General features: G+C 36.2%; 1 protein-coding gene across 1 annotated transcript in view; it reads left to right on the top strand.

Annotated features, from left to right (window-relative positions):
- Positions 1-19,191, top strand: part of KCNJ3 (potassium inwardly rectifying channel subfamily J member 3) — a 159,369-nt gene extending 140,178 nt beyond the window's left edge. Inside the window, exon 3 of the mRNA XM_003907486.5 lies at positions 15,602-19,191. Within this exon, the coding sequence (XP_003907535.1) occupies positions 15,602-16,188 (587 nt within the window). The 3' untranslated portion in view covers positions 16,189-19,191. The remainder of the gene's footprint in view (positions 1-15,601) is intronic.
- The last annotated feature ends 348 nt before the right edge of the window (positions 19,192-19,539 follow it).

Raw genomic sequence — 19,539 nt, forward strand, 5'->3', positions numbered from 1 at the left:
GTTTTGATTTGCGTTTGTCTAATGACCAGTGATGATGAGCATTTTTTCATATGTTTGTTGGCCATACAAATGTCTTCTTTTGAGAAGTGTCTGTTCATATCCTTTGCCCACTTTTTGATGGAGTTGTTTGCTTTTTTTCTTGTAAATTTCTTTGAGTTCTCTGTAGATTCTGGATATTAGCCCTTTGCCAGATGGGTAGATTGCAAAAATTTCCTCCCATTCTGTAGGTTCCCTGTTCACTCTGATGCTAGTTTCTTTTGCCAGGCAGAATCTCTTTAGTTTAATTAGATCCCATTTGTCTATTTTTGCTTTTGTTGCCATTGCTTTTGGTGTTTTAGTCATTAAGTCCTTGCCCATGCCTGTGTCCTGAATGGTATTGCTTAGGTTTTCTTCCAGAGTTTTTATGGTTTTAGGTCTAACATTTAAGTCTTTAATCCATCTTGAATTAATTTTTGTATAGGGTGTAAGGAAGGGATCCAGTTTCAGCTTTCTACATATGGCTAGCCAGTTTTCCCAGCACCATTTATTAAACAGGGAATCCTTTCCCCATTTCTTGTTTTTGTCAGGTTTGTCAAAGATCAGATGGTTGTAGATGTGTTATTTCTGAGGGCTGTGTTCTGTTCCATTGGTCTATCTCTCTGTTTCACTACCAGTACCATGCTGTTTTGGTTACTGTAGCCTTGTAGTAGAGTTTGAAGTCAGCTAGCATGATGCATCCAGCTTTGTTCTTTTGGCTTAGGATTGTCTTGGCAATGCGGGCTCTTTTTTGGTTCCATATAAACTTTAAAGTAGTTTTTTGTTTCTTTGTTTGTTTTGTTTTGTTTTCCAATTCTGTTAAGAAAGTCATTGGTAGTTTGATGGGGATGGCATTGAAGCTATAAAGTACTTTGGGTAGTATGGCCATTTTCATGATATTGATTCTCCAATCCATGAGCATGGAATATTCTTTCATTTGTTTGTGTCCTCTTTTATTTCGTTGAGTAGTGGTTTGTAGTTCTCCTTGAAGAGGTACTTCACATCCCTTGTAAGTTGGATTCCTAGGTATTTTATTCTCCTTGAAGCTATTGTGAATGGGAGTACACTCATGATTTGGCTGTTTGTCTGTTACTGGTATATAGGAATGCTTGTGATTTTTGCACATTGATTTTGTATCCTGAGACTTTGCTGAAGTTGCTTATCAGCTTAAGGAGATTTTGGGCTGAGACGATGGGATTCCTAAATATACAATCATGTCATGTGCAAACAGGGACAATTTGACTTCCTCTTTTCCTAATTGAATACCCTTTATTTTTTTCTCTTGCCTGATTGCCCTGGCCAGAACTTCCAACACTATATTGAATAGGAGTGGTGAGAAAGGACATCCTTGTCTGGTGCTGGTTTTCAAAGGGAATGCTTCCAGCTTTTGCCCAATTAGTATGATATTGGCTGTGAGTTTGTGATTTTTGCACATTGATTTTGTATCCTGAGACTTTGCTGAAGTTGCTTATCAGCTTAAGGAGATTTTTGGCTGACACGATGGGGTTTTCTAAATATGCAATCATGTCATCTGCAACAGGGACAATTTGATTTCTTCATTTACTAATTGAACACCCTTTATTTCTTTCTCTTGCCTTATTACCCTGGCCAGAACTTCCAACATTATGTTGAATAGGAGTGGTGAGAGAGGGTATCCTTGTCTTGTGCCAGTTTTCAAAGGAAATGCTTCCATTTTTTGCTTGTACAGTATGATATTGGCTGTGGGTTTTTCATAAATAGCTCTTATTATTTCGACATACGTTCCATCAATACCTAGTTTATTGAGAGTTTTTAGCATGAAGGCTGTTGAATTTGTCAAAGGCCTTTTCTGCATCTATTGTGATAATCATTTGGTTTTTGTCATTGGTTCTGTTTGTGTAATGGATTATACTGATTGATTTGCATAATGTTGAACCAGCCTTGCATCCCAGGGATGAAACTGACTTGATTGAGGTGCATAAGCTTTTTGATGTGCTGCTGGATTTGGTTTACCAGTATTTTCTTGAGGATTTTAGCATCGATGTTCACCAGGGATATTAGTCTAAAATTCTCTTTTTTTGTTGTGTCTCTGCCAGGCTTTCATATCAATATGATGTTGGCCTTATAAAATGAGTTAGGGAGGATTCCCTCTTTTTCTGTTGATTGGAATAGTTACAGAAGGAATGGTACCAGCTCCTCTTTGTACCTTTGGTAGAATTCAGCTGTGAATCCATCTGGTCCAGGACTTTTTTTAGTTGGTACGCTATTAGCTATTGCCTCAATTTCAGAGCCTGTTATTGGTCTATTGAGAGATTCAACTTCTTCCTGGTTTACTCTTGGGAGGGTGTATGTGTCCAGGAATTTATCTGTTTCTTCTAGATTTTCTAGTTTATTTGTGTAGAGGTGTTTATAGTAGTCTCTGGTGGTAGTTTTATTTCTATGGGATCGATGGTTATATCCCCTTTATCATTTTTTATTGCGTCTATTTGATTCTTCTCTCTTTTCTTCTTTATTAGTCTTGCTAGCTGTCTATCAATTCTGTTGATCTTTCAGAAAAGCGGCTCCTGGATTCATTGATTTTTTGAAGGGTTTTTTGTGTCTCTATCTCTTTCAGTTCTGCTCTTATCTTAGTTATTTCTTGCCTTCTGCTAGCTTTTGAATGTGTTTGCTCTTGCTTCTCTAGTTCTTTTAATTGTGATGTTAGGGTGTCGATCTTAGATCTTTCCAGCTTTCTCTTGTGGGCATTTAGTGGTATAAATTTCCCTCTACACATTGCTTTATTTATATTTATTTATTTATTTTTAATTATACTTTAAGTTCTAGGGTACATGTGCACAACATGCAGGTTTGTTACATATGTATACATGTGCCATGTTGGTGTGCTGCACCCATTAAATCGTCATTTACATTAGGTATATCTCCTAATGCTATCCCTCCCCCCTCCCCTCACCCCACGGCAGGCCCTGGGTACACATTGCATTAAATGTGTCCCAGAGATTCTGGTACATTTTGTCTTTGTTCTCATTGGTTTCAAAGAACATCTTTATTTCTGCCTTCATTTCGTTATTTACCCAGTAGTCATTCAGGAGCAGGTTGTTCAGTTTCCATGTAGTTGTGCAGTTTTGAGGGAGTTTATTAATCCTGAGTTCTAATTTGATTGCACTGTGGTCTGAGAGACAGTTTGTTGTGATTTCTATTCTTTCACATTTGCTGAGGAGTGGTTTACTTCCAATTATGTGGTCAATTTTAGAATAAATGTGAGGTGGTGCTGAGAAGAATGTGTATTCTGTTGATTTGGGGTGGAGAGTTCTGTAGATGTCTATTAGGTCTGCTTGTTGCAGGGCTGAGTTCAGGTCCTGGATATCCTTGTTAGCCTTCTGTCTCGTTGATATGTCTAATATTGACAGTGGAGTGTTAAAGTCTCCCATTATTATTGTATGGGAATCTAAGTCTCTTTGTAGGTCTCTAAGGACTTGCTTTATGAATCTGGGTGCTCCTGTATTGGATGCATATATATTTTGGATAGTTAGCTCTTCTTCTTGAATTGATCCCTTTACCATTATGTAATGACCTTCTTTGTTTCTTTTGATCTTTGTTGGTTTGAAGTCTGTTTTATCAGAGACTAGGATTGCAACCCTTGCTTTTTTTTTTTTTTCTTTCCATTTGCTTGGTGGATCTTCCTCCATCCCTTTATTTTGAGCCTATGTGCGTCTTTACACATGAGATGGGTCTCCTGAATACAGCACACTGATGGGTCTTGACTCTCTCCAATTTGCCAGTCTGAGTCTTTTAGCTGGGGCAGGTAGTCCATTTACATTTAAGGTTAATATTGTTATGTGTCAGTATGATCCTGTCATTATGATGTTCACTGGTTATTTTGCCCATTAATTGATGCAGTTTCTTCATAGCATCAATGATCTTTACAATTTGGTCAGTTTTTGCAGTGACTTGTACTGGTTATTTCTTTCCATGTTAGTGCTTCCTTCAGGAATTCTTGTAGGGCAGGCCTGGTGGTGACAAAATCTCTCAGCATTTGCTTGTCTGTAAAGGATTTTATTTCTCCTTCACTTATGAAGCTTAGTTTGGCTGGATATGAAATTCTGGGTTTAAAATTCTTTTCTTTAAGAATGTTGAATATTGGCCCCCACACTCTTCTGACTTGTAGAGTTTCTGCTGAGAGATCCACCGTTAGTCTGATGGGCTTCCCTTTGTGGGTAACTCGACCTTTTTCTCTGGCTGCCTTTAACATTTTTTCCTTTGTTTCAGCCTTGGTGAATCTGACAATTATGTGTCTTGGTGTTGTTCTTCTCAAGGAGTATCTTTGTGGTGATCTCTGTATTTCCTGAATTTGAATGTTGGCCTGCCTTGCTAGGTTGGGGAAGTTCTCCTGGGTAATATCCTGAAGAGTGTTTTCCAACTTGGTTCCATGCTCCCCATCACTTTCAGGTACACCAATCAAATGTAGATTTGGTCTTTTCACATAGTCCCATATTTGTTGGAGGCTTTGTTAGTTTCTTTTTATTCTTTTTTCTCTAACCTTATCTTCACATTTTATTTCATTATTTTGATCTTCAATCACTGATACCCTTTCTTCCACTTGATCAAATCAGCTACTGAAGCTTGTGCATGTGTCACGAAGTTCTCATGCCATGGTTTTCACCTCCATCAGGTCTTTTAAGGTCTCCTCTACACTGTTTTTTTTCTAGTTACCCATTTGTCTAATCTTTTTTCAAGGTTTTTAGCTTCCTTGCATTGGGTTCGAACATCCCCCTTTAGCTCAGAGAAGTTTGTTATTACCGACCTTCTGAAGCCTACTTCTGTCAACTTATCAAAGTCATTTTCCCTCCAGCTTTGTTCCATTGCTGGCGAGGAGCTGCAATCCTTTGGAGGAGAAGAGGCCCTCTGATTTTTAGAAGTTTCAGCTTTTCTGCTATGGTTTCTCCCCATGTTTGTGGTTTTATCTACCTTTGGTCTTTGATGTTGGTGAGCTACAGATGGGGTTTTGGTGTAGATGACCTTTTTGTTGATGATGATGCTATTCCTTTCTGTTTGTTAGTTTTCCTTCTGTCAGTCAGGCCCCTCAGCTGCAGGTCTGTTGGAGATTGCTGGAGATCCACTCCAGACCCTGTTTGCGTGGGTATCACCAGCAGAGGCTGCAGAAAAGCAAATATCGCAGAACAGTAAATATTGCTGCCTGATTCTTCCTCTGGAAGCTTTGTCCCAGAGGGGTAGCCGCCTCTGTGAGGTGGCTCTCAGCCCCTACTGGGAGGTGTCTCCCAGTCAGGCTACACAGGGTTCAGGGAGCCACTTGAGGAGGCAGTCTGTACATTCTCATAGCTCAAACGCCGTGCTGAGAGAACCACTGCTCTCTTCAGAGCTTTCAAACAGGGATGTTTAAGTCTGCAGAAGTTGTCTGCTGCCTTTTGTTCAGCTATGCCCTGCCCACAGAGGTGGAGTCTAGAGGCAGTAGGCCTTGTTGAGCTGTGGTGGGCTCTGCCCAGTTCAAGCTTCCCGGCCCCTTTGTTTATCTACTCAAGTCTCAGCAATGGCAGATGCCCTTCCCCGAGCCAGGCTGCCGCCTCGCAGATTGATCTCACACTGCTGTGCTAGCAGTGAGCAAGGCTCTGTGGGCGTGGGACCCACCAAGCCAGGCACAGGAGAGAATCACCTTGTCTGCTGGTTGCTAAGAGCTTTGGAAAAGTGCAGTATTTGGGCACTTCCAGGTAGTCTGTCGCAGCTTCCCACAGCTAGGAAAGTGAAATCCCCCAACTCCTTGCGTTTCCTGGGTGAGGCAACATCCTGTCCTGCTTCAACTCACCCTCTGTGGGCTAGACCCACTATCCACCCAGTCCCAATGACATGAACCAGGTACCTCAGTTGGAAATGAAGAAATCACCCATCTTCTGCGTCGATCACATTGGGAGCTATAGACCAGAGCTGTTCCTATTCGGCCATTTTGGAATGCCTTAAGCCAGAAATTTGTTCTATTTTTCTTTTGAAAAAAAAAAATGTATTTTTTGAGACAGAGTCTGCAAGGTCTGCCAGGTTGGAATGCAGTGGCATAATCTCAGCTCACTGCAACCTCTGCCTCTTGGGTTCAAGCGATTCTGATGCCTCAGCCTCCCAAGTAGCTGGGATTAGAGACACGTGCCACCACGCTTGGCTGATTTTTATATTTTTAGTAGAAATGGGGTTTTAACATGTTGTTTAGGCTGGTCTCGAACTCCTGAACTCAAGTGATCCATCCACTTTGGCCTCCCAAAGTGCTGGGATTACAGGTGTGAGCCACCACACTGGGCCTGAAAAATATCTTTTCTGATGTCAGTCTTATGGAGTATCTTTCAACAATAGTTATATTATATTGTAGTTAGATAGTAAAGATATTTTGAAAGCTAAAAATTGTATCTTACTGGGGAAAACAATAGCATGAATTTATTTAGGCAGCTATTGCTTTTATTCTATAATTAACAATGCAAAGAAACATGCTTTAATAAATATCATAAGGAGAAAGCAGAAAAAGGTGTGAGGAGACTGGGACATTTCCACTGTTCCACTGTTCGATTATTATTAAGTAATAATAATCAGTTGAAAGTGAATTTGGGCTGTGTGCGGTGGCTCACGCCTGTAATCTCAACACTTTGGGAGGCTGAGGCGGGTGGATCACTTGAGATCAGAAGTTCAAGACTAGCCTGGTCAGTATGGTGAAACCCCTTCTCTACTGAAAACACAAAAATTAGCTGGGCATGGTGGCATGTGCCTGTAGTCCTAGCTACTCAGGAGGCTGAGGCAGGAGAATCACTTGAACCTGGGAGGTGGAGGTTGCAGTGAGCCAATATGGTGCCACTGCACTCCAGCCTGGGCGTCACAGTGAGACTCTGTCTCAGAAAAAAAAAAAAAAGAAAGAAAGAAAGTGAATTTGGCAAATTCTGCAATGCTTCTAATTGAAGTAAGAGTAGAGAGTTAAAGGTAGTGCTTTGTCAACACAGCAGATAAATCAATTATATTTTGAAGAAAGTAGTTACTACAAAGTTAGTTACTACAAAGTTAAGTCAAATTTGTTCAGAGCAGGCCAGGTTGACAGTGATAGTAAATTGGGCTCAGTTCCTCATGTTTGTTTTACTCAGTTTATATACACTTCCTCGTATTCCAGATAAATATAGACAACATAGTCTGTATCAAATTGCCAGAAATTAACTTAGTGAAAATTATTCTATGCATTGATCTGTTTCTGAGAAATTAGATGATCACTAAAGAATTATTTAAAATATATCTGAACTAATCTTTTAATTAATTGGAAACTTAATAATCATGACTGATAATAGTGATCAATGATTGAACCTTTATTATTTACCAGCTAATATAGTAGGCCCATAATTAGGTTATATCATTTATAGTCACAATAACCATATACATTATATATTTTATATGGTACTACTACCCATATTTTATAGCAATCAAGGTTCGGATAATTGTAACATGCCCAAGGTCTTACTAACAGTGAGATATCCAAACAGGAACAATCTCAAGTTTATATTCAAAGCCCATGTTTTTTTGCTTAATTTTTCCCTGTCTCTCCTAAATCTATTTTCAGCAATACGATTGTGAAGTTTCTGTCATGTTTTCTACCTGACCGTGAACCTTTAGCATCTGCACTTATCTTCCTTTTAGAACATCTAACGTTGTGTTCTGTTAATCATTGCTAAAAATCTGTTTTTTCTTTTGTTCTGGGAATTTAGAAACCTTAAGTATTGTATTTGAAATATTTGTTTATAAAATTCTTACTGAAGCTTTATTTTCTGACAAATGTAACTGGGCTTTTCTTCTTTTGTATTTTTAGTTTTTTAAAATTCTTTGACCTAGCTTGAACAGTAGTGGCAAACTGATGTCTGAGAACACGTTGTAAGACCAAGTGCTTGTAAATAATAGAGGATAATATTGAGTTGAATGCATGCCAGAACCTTCTACTCCTCACTAAAAGTCTATTTTGAGCAGAATATGTGGAGATAAAGAGATTCCATCTTTTTGAAAACTGCAGTTTCTAGAAGCAATTTATGTATTCTTAATGATTTTGCAACCTATATCTCAAAAGAGCCTGTTGCCAGTAACCTTATATTGTTGAACTGTATTGTATACAGCGTCTTTGTGTTTTATAAACAAGATTTAAAAATAAAAACATCATAAGCTTCTTCAGAAAGTTTATACTTTGCATTTGGGTTCAGCTCAGTACAACGCAATAGAGAACATGCAGAGAATGCCAAGTTAGTGTTATAGTTAATATATCTTGGGAGATGGGTGAAATTTTGGAAGTACCTTAGAGAAGAAACAGCTATAGTCCTCATTTAGTAATCCTCAGGGCAATATGTAGAGTGGACTAAGAGCATGGTGATATACAACATGCTCTGCATGCTACGCTATTAGCTGATTCATTTATTGAAACAACTACCAATTTGAAGAAAATAATAGAATAGATTTAGGGAAAAAAACTAATATGTTATTTGGTTAAATTTTCAGGTTTTTTTCTTCTGTGTATGTGCCTGTGTAAATTAAAGTTGTAGTCATATAGCCTGTATTTAAGGATTCTTCTGGGAAAAAATTATCAATATTTATTGTGCATGTAGTTCACATATGTCACTTAATTTCATTTAATTCTCACAATCTTCATGTGAAATTAGGGTGGGCCTTAATTTACAGATAATGAAACTAAAGCTTAAAGAGATGTATTAGTTTTTTTAAGGTCACGTATTAATTACTGGTGGAGCTGGGATTCAGTGTTTGATGTTAGGTGCATCTGGCATTAAAACCGATGCTTTATCCTCTCTGCAACTGGCCTCTAGGGCTGATATGACCTGCTTACTGTGGATACCAGAATATCAGCTAGCATTGTCCTATAGAATCTCTTTGCTTCAGATCCTTCTAGTGATACCAAAAGGTTTTGTTTATTCAGGAAAGTAATTAAGAAATCTGGATCCCACACTAGAAATGAACAGTGTACAATTTACTTAATAACTAATAACTCAAATATATGTATATACACATACACATATACCACCTGTATATATTTGTACAAATAATATTAATTTTTAATTCTATGTTTCGGTTTAATATGCTTTCACTAAGGAAGTCATTAGATAGTAAAGTTATTTGTTAAGAGCTTAGGTTTGGGAATCAGTATGAGTTCTGGACTTAGCTCTGCTGTTTACTCTCTGTTACTTGAAATTTCAAGCTCTATCCTTCTCCTGGAAATATGAAAATAATAAAATCTTATTTATAGTTTTGCCTTTATGAGATAGTGAGATGAAATATATAAAACCTATATATAGCACACTACTTGGTACATTGTTACTCAACATGTAATTATTATCACCACTATGATTTTTATGTTTATAATTAGCAATTTTAACCAACAGTCACATGAGCGAATATTTATTTTTCCCATCCAGTAGGAAGATGATTCATTCATTATTTTAATTCTTAAAAATTCACTCATCAATTGGTTTCCCATACTTTTTCCACATGTAATAGCAGCTACAATAAATATCACTAATATTAAGACATTTGCTAAACACATTGCATACAATAGCTCATAAAATTATTCCAATTATCCTAGAATACAAGTACTATTGTTATTATTATTATCAAGATTGGGAAAACGGGGGTTCAGAGAAGCAAAGCACCGTCCCAAAGTTAAACAGCATAGGTGCTAGAGCTGGGACGCGGCCCCATGGTTGTCTGACACCACAGTACTTACTCCAGGGAGTTGTGCAGAGTGCCTCTGGTGTTCATCCCTGAAGAAAGGTTCATTTCTTTCATCACTTGCTTTTATTTTTATTGTGTCACCTCTGGTCCCCTTGACCACAAAATCACAGACTTGATGCTCTTGTACCCAAAAGTTGACACTTTAATTTGAATATTCATTAATTATATTACTAGTGCTAAACTCTCTTTTGTTTCTTCTTTTGCCTACACGGTACTACTTGATAGAGAGACAGGATTAAGAGCATGAATCCTCAAGCCTGATTTCTTATGTTCAATTTCCAGCTGCTTCAACTTTATGGGATCCTACTATCTTGTATCCCTCTGTGACTCAGTTTCCACCTCTAGAAAACAGGAAGGGGGATAACAGTCTCTTCCTCGAGGAGTTGTGAGGATTAAAGACAACTCGTAAATAGTGTTTAGAGAGATACTTGACATATAATCCTATAGAGACATTATTACCACATGGCTTAACTGAAGGGGATTTGCTTTTTTTTTTTTCTGCTTTTGTTTAACGTATGTGTGACAAAACACAGCCACAGCCACCATTACAGGAGAATGCTCTTTTGCTCTCTCTCCTCTCTCTTTCTCTCTCTGGCTCTGATTCTCTTTATCCTTCTATCCATCTTTCCTCCTTCCCTTTCTTCTCTCCCCCAACCTCCCCCAAACACATCTATATTGGGTAAGGTTTAGATAAAGCCTCCATGTGCAGAAGTTATTGATTGTGTGATACTTTCTGTGTCACAGCATTCAGACATTCCCTATTGGCCTGTAGTTATATTGTTTTTAACCATATTGTGCCCCTTTTGTGTGAGTGACACATCCACCATCTCCAGCTAGGAGAAACAATGGAAAATAACTGAGTTAGAGATATCCTGAAAGTTTAATTAAGGACTTGTCAAATAACAACTCACTTTGTCATTTTCACTTTAAAACCTTCCACAGATCTGTTCTTTGAATGAATGTTTAATTCAGTTAAAAGGATGAACTTAGTTCAGTTTAAAGGCAGAGTCAGGAAAGGAAAATGTCAAAAATAAAGAGGTTAGACTATGTTGCTTCTACCATTTTAAATGGACATGCTGATACTGGAATAAATTACACTAAACAGTAATATATACCCTTTTAAATCTGTGAATATTGCAATGCAATGCACAGAATAAATCTTTTTTTTCTTTATACAAAATTTTTTTTATCTAAGGATTCAAAAGTTCCAGCTATTTCCAGTAGCAGCATCTGTTGCTTTGCCAGTTTCCACAGAGATGAGCTCGTGTTGATTTTCACCACATTTGTTCAAGTCTGGAATCTGGTTAAAACATGCAAACAGTTGTGTTGCTGGCTAAGAGGTGCAATCGCATAGTACCCTTTGAATAATAGTAGTCACTTGCATTTATTTTAATTCAAATGGCATTTCCAGTTATGAATCTAAGCATGGATTATTTTAAAATAACTTTAATTAGAATAAGAAATATAAAGCATTCTAATTCTAGAAGGAAGAATGAAATGATACATGCATGTTCTTAGAAACCATAATGATATCTACTTTAAATCTTCTCAGTTGAAATTTGCATTTTATTTTTTCATCACCATTTTGGGATAACTTTTGCAAAAAGAAGTACTCTCTCAATTATATTTATCTTAGTTCATTGTCTAAGATGCAGATTGGCAAACATAGACATTTTTCTGTTATCCAATTTATAAATCTTCCATATCCTTATCCATGTATTGATTGCAAATTCATAAAACCTGAGATGAAACCAGATTTTAAAACTATGATTGTGAATTGGAAATGTCTGCTATTTGGGTACCTACATCTAATGAAAGTAGGACAGGAACAGTAGAAAAACAAACAAAGGTTAAGGTGCTGGCAAATGTTCTTGGCATGTTTAACATAGTATTAACATTGATTTTAGCCATTCTGCTTGCTGCAAGCCTTTTAATACACCCCATATGTCCATACTTAGTCTCCTCTGCTATTAGGGATAGTTAGGTGGAAAATGTTGAGAAACCCTAAAAGCTGGAAATATGAGTAATATAACTTTTTTCTATATTTTTAAATATTTTGAATGTTTAATTGTCTGACAATTTTAAAAGCAAATTACTGGCTGGGCATAATGGCTTATACCTGTAATTCCAGCACTTTGGGAGGTTCAGGTGGGAGGATCACTTGATGCCAGGAATTTGAGAGCAGCCTGGGATTTGGGAGGCTGAACTGAGAGGATCACTTGATGCCAGGAATTTGAGAGCAGCCTTTTGTGAGACCCCATCACTACAAAAAATTAAAAATTAGCCAGACTTGGTGGCTCATGCCTGTAATACCAGCTACTTGGGAGCAACAGGCAAGAAGATTGCTTGAGCCCAGGGGTTTGAGGCTACAGTGAGCTGTGATCCCACCACTGCACTCCAGCCTGGGTGGCAGGACAAGATCCCATCTGGAAAAAAAAAAAAGAATGTTATATCATAGCCAGTGACTTTTAAACTTAATTCTTAATTTTCTATATTACTCATATGGGATAAATTACAAAAATGTAAAAATTTCTCACACATATTAAGTCACCTTACTAATTTTCAGGAAGAACAGGAAATGCAAGTGACTAGTATAGAACAATAAAAACACTAGTCATTAATGGGCATTGCCTACACAGCAAGCAAGGTTCTATGTCTTTTACTTTCAAACTCTCAGTAGGTTTCTAAGAGAAGATATGTTGTTATGCCTAATTTATAAACGAGAAAACAGGGCGAGAGAGCTTTAGGTAATTTTCACAAGCTATTTAATAGTGACATTGACAGCCAAATTCATAAACTTTTTAATTATGTTTCAGATGTTGCCTCATGTATGTGAGTTTGCTGGGAAAATAAGTAAAGTTAATTTTATATAGTAAAATAGATTCTCCACCTTCCTTTTCAGTCGAAATCATGCATTGGCATTTCAGTAACAATGATTACAAGTATTTTAATGCCAACAAACATTTGAACACACGTTTCCACTGTAGATGTCGTAGCACTTTAAGTAACTTAATAATTGATGGCCTGTTTTCCCAGTGTTAACATTTTATAAGACTTTATTTTCCCAATTGTCATGGTAAAAGCAGGGGCAAAATTTTGATTTCTTATTTAATATTATTTTCCCAATGTAAAAAAAAAAAGATCACCAAAATGAAATGGGCTAAGATGGCGATATCATCAAATTTTATTTCAAAATTTACTTTGTGATTGTTAGAAATAATTGAACAGACTTCATAACCTGAATTTACTTTAACTTGATGTTAATATGTATTTATATTAATCAAAGGACAAACTTACAAACTTTCCTTACATTTTAAGACACTGAATGATATTAAGTATGTGACCTCACTTAGGATAATTCTGCCTGACATCAATTTTCAATGAAAGAAGTTTTTAAAATTAAAAAAATGGCTGGGTTCAAAATGAGCCTGAGTAACATGGCAAAACCCTGTCTCTACAAAAAAATACAGCTACTTGGGAGGCCGAGGTGGGAGGATCACCTGATCCCAGGGAGGTTGAGGCTGCAATGAACTGAGATCGTGCCATTGCACTGCAGCCTGGGCGACAGAGACCTCATCTTGAAAACAAAAAAATAAAAAAGATTGTAAGGCAGTATTATCACTTAGTAAAAATATAGTCTTTTTTCTCAAATTTAAATTAATGTCTTGGATGGGAAAGACTTAAAATGACAGTGGTTGCTTTTAGGGAGAAAATATAAGGCACTTCCACATTATTTGTTTTATTATTTCTTAACAATAACATCAGATATTTATTCTTTATTCTAGATACTTTTCTTTATCTTTAAATTTCTCAAAATAAAACCAAGTAGATACATCAGGAAATACGTTTATTTTTCCTGATTAAGTGATAATCTATGATTTTTCTTATGAAATACTTAGAGGCCAGAAAGTTATTAGAAAATACGGAATGCTGCTATGTGTGTGTTTACACTTAATATTTTAAAACTCATTTTATTGTCTTATATATAAATGTTTCTGGAGCTATTCCTCACATAAAATTGATTATAAACACGGATATTTGATCATGGTCAGATTTGCACCATTACAGAGTTTAAGTGATAACTGCATTCCTAACTAAAATATTAGAGACATTACAGCAAAGTAAAATAACAATGACAATTACACACACACACACACACACATAAATAGGATGATACATTTTTTCTCTATAGCTTATTAGATCTGTGCTCAAGAAAGGTCAAGAGACTTAACCTCTCTGAGCACTAAATTCCTTGTTTTTAAAATACATACAAGAATATCTTCTTAACAGGACCATACTAAGGATTAGAATGGAAAAAAAAAAAAAGAGGGAAGAAGAGAGAGAGCACCTAACACAGTGCTAGTCACATGATAGATACTAATTTTCTACATGAGTTTATTTTAAAGCTGTCATAAAAAATAGTATATAGTGGTAACTAATTCTTTGGTAATATCCAACAATTTTCATAAGGCAAGATTTTGCAAGGATTCAAATGTGGCTTCTTAATTACGCATTATATCCTAATTATCTATATGTATTGTATGTGTGATTGCTAGTCAGTTAGAAAAAAGACAGACATCCCTTCCTCCAAACTATGCCACGCTCAAAAACAATAGAAATTACTTATAATGGATGGGGGAGAATTGAAATGAATGAAGAAAAACTATCATCATTTATTTAAATTACACTTAATTATTGAAGGGATGATTTTTAAAATTCATCATTATCTTACATTTTAATAGCCTTTAATAGAAGTCTGATAGACTTCTATTAAAGTAGAGAAATTGGTGAATTTTACTACTTACAGAAAATCATGTCTTTTGACTAACATGAGACAGAAACTTGATACATGTTTTTAATTTATTCCTGTACTTCCAGTCTTCACAAAATGAATATTCACAAGTTGACTGATTTGATTGTAACACAATCGAAATAAATGATTTATGAAGAGAACAAAATTGAGTAAATTAGAATACCATGAGGCAAATGATATTCAAGGAACATAATTGATAAACTGAAAAAATTTACATCTGATAGCCAGCATCCGGGTCCAGATATTCCTAGAGCAAGAGTGCAACTTGATACATCACATGGCCCAGATCACTGATTTTAGCATATGGATTTCTGAAACTTGAGCAAAAGTTTATTCTGGCCTTACAGATGCAAAAGAATGGAACCACCAAAATGGCTTTTCTTTTTCTAGCATGTAAATATTACTACCTTTTATTGGTTTAGCAAATACTTGGGAGAGTTACCTTTTGTCCTCCTGCCCCCCGCCCCCCGCCCCATAGCAAGCCTTTGCTAGGTAAAGAGAAAAAGGTAAGCTCTCATTAACGGAGTCACCTATTGTAGATATTATATGACAAATTTTACATTTCTGTATGTGTTATTTCATGGTCACAGCAACATTGTGAGACAGGTGTTGTTGACAGTGCTTTACTCTGCAGAAGAATAAAGTGATACTCAGTTAAATATATTTTCTAAGTTTACACAGTATTAAAGTTTAGATTCAATGTCAGATTTGCTTTATTTATGACACTGTTTCTTAAATGATGAAAAATTGTTACATAATTTTTCCACTTATCTCCTTATAGGGACACGTATGTTCTGAAATTATTCTATGCTACTTCTGCTTTTGGTTTGTGGTTAATATTTATGTAATGACGCATCGTCCTTCTATGTATCAAAGCTATTAACTTAGAGTACAACTTTTAATCTATTCTATTATTCAGGCTTCAGATAAACAGTCCAAAACCTAGATAAGAAAGTGAAATGAATTATTTAGGCCAAACCAGCTTTACATGTGCTTCCACTATGTATAATTTATCAAGAATTTTCTCTTTTCTTGTAGGGATGACTTGTCAAGCTCGAACATCATATACTGAAGATGAAGTTCTTTGGGGTCACCGTTTTTTTCCTGTAATTTCCTTAGAAGAGGGATTCTTTAAAGTTGATTACTCCCAGTTCCATGCAACATTTGAAGTCCCCACCCCACCTTACAGTGTGAAAGAGCAGGAGGAAATGCTTCTCATGTCATCCCCTTTAATAGCACCAGCCATAACTAACAGCAAAGAAAGACATAATTCTGTGGAATGCTTAGATGGACTAGATGATATTACTACAAAACTACCATCTAAGCTGCAGAAAATTACTGGAAGAGAAGACTTTCCCAAAAAACTCTTGAGGATGAGTTCTACAACTTCAGAAAAAGCCTACAGCTTGGGAGACTTGCCCATGAAACTTCAACGAATAAGTTCAGTTCCGGGCAACTCAGAAGAAAAACTGGTATCTAAAACCACCAAGATGTTATCTGATCCCATGAGCCAGTCTGTGGCTGATTTGCCACCAAAGCTTCAAAAGATGGCTGGAGGAGCAGCTAGGATGGAAGGGAACCTTCCAGCCAAATTAAGAAAAATGAACTCTGATCGCTTCACATAACAAAGCACTCCCTTAGGCATTATTTAATGTTTGATTTAGTAATAGTCCAATATTTGGCGATGAGGTAATTCTCCCTAAGGAATCTGAAAGTATATTTTCCTCCCAGTTCTACAAGCATATTTGAGAACCCTTCCTTTCCCAAGTATTGCTAATGTGCAGAAAGCAACAGTTACGGAGGGAGGACATCATAAGGAAGTTATTAACGGGCATGTATTATCACATCAAGCATGCAATAATGTGCAAATTTTGCATTTAGTTTTATGGCATGATTTATATATGGCATATTTATATTGTATATTCTGGAAAAATATATATATATATATATATTTAAAGGGGAAATACTCTCCCCGACATTTCTAACATATATATTAAGCCAAACATGAGTGAATAGTTTTCAGGGCGATAAAACTAAATATATGTCTGTGTGTGTGTGTATGTATACACACATATACATATATATACACATACATACACATACATACATACATACATATATATCTGATAAAATTGTGATGTTTTGTTCAAAGTTGTAGTTCTTGTGCATGTTTACTTTATTAGAGTAGGAAGGCTACTGGCATTAATTATTAATACCAAATATTTTAGCCTTAAATTTTTGTCATTTTAAAATCTGATTTAATGTTTTCTGCTGTTTAAGGTCCTGGGAGGCTTTCAATTGTATTTTATATGAGAGAATCACACAAGTTTGTGCTATCTATGGCCCTGCAAAAATATAACCATTACATGTTTAAATTGTAAACTTTAGAGCATACCAGTACTCAGTATAGCACCGAACATTTCTTATGATTTTTAAAAGTTGCTAGTACTGGGGAGAAATAATTATTGATTAATTTGAGAATTATTCCTTTCCTAGACTAATTAAAATCTGGAAATCTATTTTGTATATGATCTAATACAAAGATGAGCTCTGAACAAACACTGAATCATGTTATTAGACAGCAGCCAGGTTATATTGAATATATCAGAATCTGTGTGAAGTTATACAATTAATGGTCCCTGTTTCAAACTGACTAAATTGGAAACATTTTCATTCCTTTTCTGGAAATTTTGTCCATTTTAAAGACCAATCATTTTAAGAAGACATGACAGTGCAATGAAACAGATGATAAATATTTATGCTTAAAATATGTATGTCTAATTGAGTCTCTTTTTAATTCTGTTTTCTTGTTTATGGCATTTGTTGTAACAGGATAGACTTTTTCCTCACCTGGGGAACCTATCTCATGCCTGTCACTTATAGTTCAGGAGGAAGTTTTTGCACAGACCAGAGAGAAATTAAAATTAGATAAATTGAAGATATCTTACACACAGTTTTTTGGTGAACACTGATTTTCTTGGTGTCTTGGATCCCTGGTCTACCCAAATAATTTTAACAGTACTGTTTTTTCTAATCCTGAAGTCTGATATTTATGACTTATAAGCAGGAATCAAAACTAGTGATCAGTAGAACATTTTCAAAATAAAAATTTGGAATGCAGAGACTTTTATGAAAATGTAAAAGTGCTCCTTAACAGAATATCATGGGTTTTCCTATAAAACTTAAGTATTTATAATTTAAGTCTGCCCCAAATTTTAAAAAGTTCTCATTAATATGTAAGTCATTAATTGCTAGTTTGGGCTCTCATTATTTCCTATTTTTTAACAATTTTGTGATAATTTTATTATTGGCAAATTAATACATCACTTAAATCATTGACTATAATAATACCTTCTGGCTACCTCTGTATCAACCAAATTCTGTAGGTGCAAACATATACCAGGGAATTCTTACTGGCAAAATGATCTATCTTGAGTGTGCATCCACTGTGAATGGAGCGAACTGCCCTATACCCATTGATAACCAAGCTTTCTTATTTTGTGGATGTAGGAAACAAAATAGTGACAGAGAGAGAAAGGGGTGCACAGGGCATGGTATATTGATCAGCAGTGGAAAAAAAGTGCATAGATCATTTAGTCCAAGAACTTAAAACTAAATAGAGCCATAATTTACTTTGGAGAGTCATTTTAATTTGTCTTTGGTACCAACGAGAAGACAGAGCCAAAAACAAACTCTCCAAGTGTATTCACACTTTCAACAAAATTTTTGCATGCCTTCTATGTCGTAGGCATTTTTAGTTCCTGGGGATTTGGACATAGCTAAGTCAGAGGAGGCTGTTGCTCACCATGAACACTGTATACCAGAAGGAGAGTGGGGAGGAGACAAACAACAAATAAGACCACTTCAGACAAAGTATCAGTTAAGAGAAGAAAACAGGCCTGACGCAGTGGTTCACGCCTGTAATCCCAGTACTTTGGGAGGCCGAGGTTGGGGCATCACCTGAGGTCAGGAGTTCAAGACCAGCCTGGACAACATGGTGAAATCCCGTCTGTACTAAAAATGCAAAAATTAACTGGGCATGGTGGCAGGCACCTGTAATCCCAGTTACTGGGGAAGCTGAGGCAAGAGAATCGCTTGAACCTGGGAGGCAGAGGTTACAGTGAGCCGAGATTCTGCCACTGTACTCCAGCCTGGGTGACAGAGCAAGACTCCATCTCAACATCTAAAAAAAAAAAAAGAATAAAAACAGGGTAACATAATGCAAAGTAACTGTGTGGAGTAAAAATTGATTATTTTAGAAAAATGTCACTGGCTTAGGACAGGGATAATATGTGAACAGAAATCTATCTGATGAGAAAGAGCTACTGTTGTTGAAATTACCTTATCTGAGTGAATGGTGTTTTTTTTTTATCTTTTCCACACATGCGTGGGAAAGGTATAATTTCTGCATGTAATTGCAGTTTAACCCTTATTTCTAGGTTGATCGTAGGTCCCAGTTTACCCAGGAAGATTCCAGTTTATACCTGTTGTACCTGTGTAATTATTGGTAGCACTCCCTTTCACTCTTACAATGTCTTGGTTTGGATGATATATGGTGAAGTTTTTGTTGAAACTAAATTATGAAGTCTGATATATTTGGATAAAAATAAAGAATTGCTTTTCTTCTCCTTTTGCTGATTTTTTGATACATCATTCTAAGCAAAATCATCTCAGCTTCATATATTTCAGCCTGAAGTAGTTCTTACCAAAGTTATTTCATGTAACACTTGTTCAATATGTTCGTGACATGCCTTTCAGTAATGAAAAGTTATGCATTTTGCTGAATGAATAAAAACCTAACCTCTGCTATTTCCATTTCTGGAAGTTGTAAGAGCTCACATTAAAGACAGTAAAAGTCAATTTAAGCCAAGATCGTTTTCAAACCACCAATGTCATGACTATTGGAAAGGAAAACCTAATGTGATCATTGAACTGAATAACTCTACATAACAAGTGGAAACTAGACCTTTTTTGTA

The sequence above is a fragment of the Papio anubis genome, chromosome 10 (assembly GCF_008728515.1).
Source record: "Papio anubis isolate 15944 chromosome 10, Panubis1.0, whole genome shotgun sequence".
Classification (NCBI taxonomy): domain Eukaryota; kingdom Metazoa; phylum Chordata; class Mammalia; order Primates; family Cercopithecidae; genus Papio; species Papio anubis.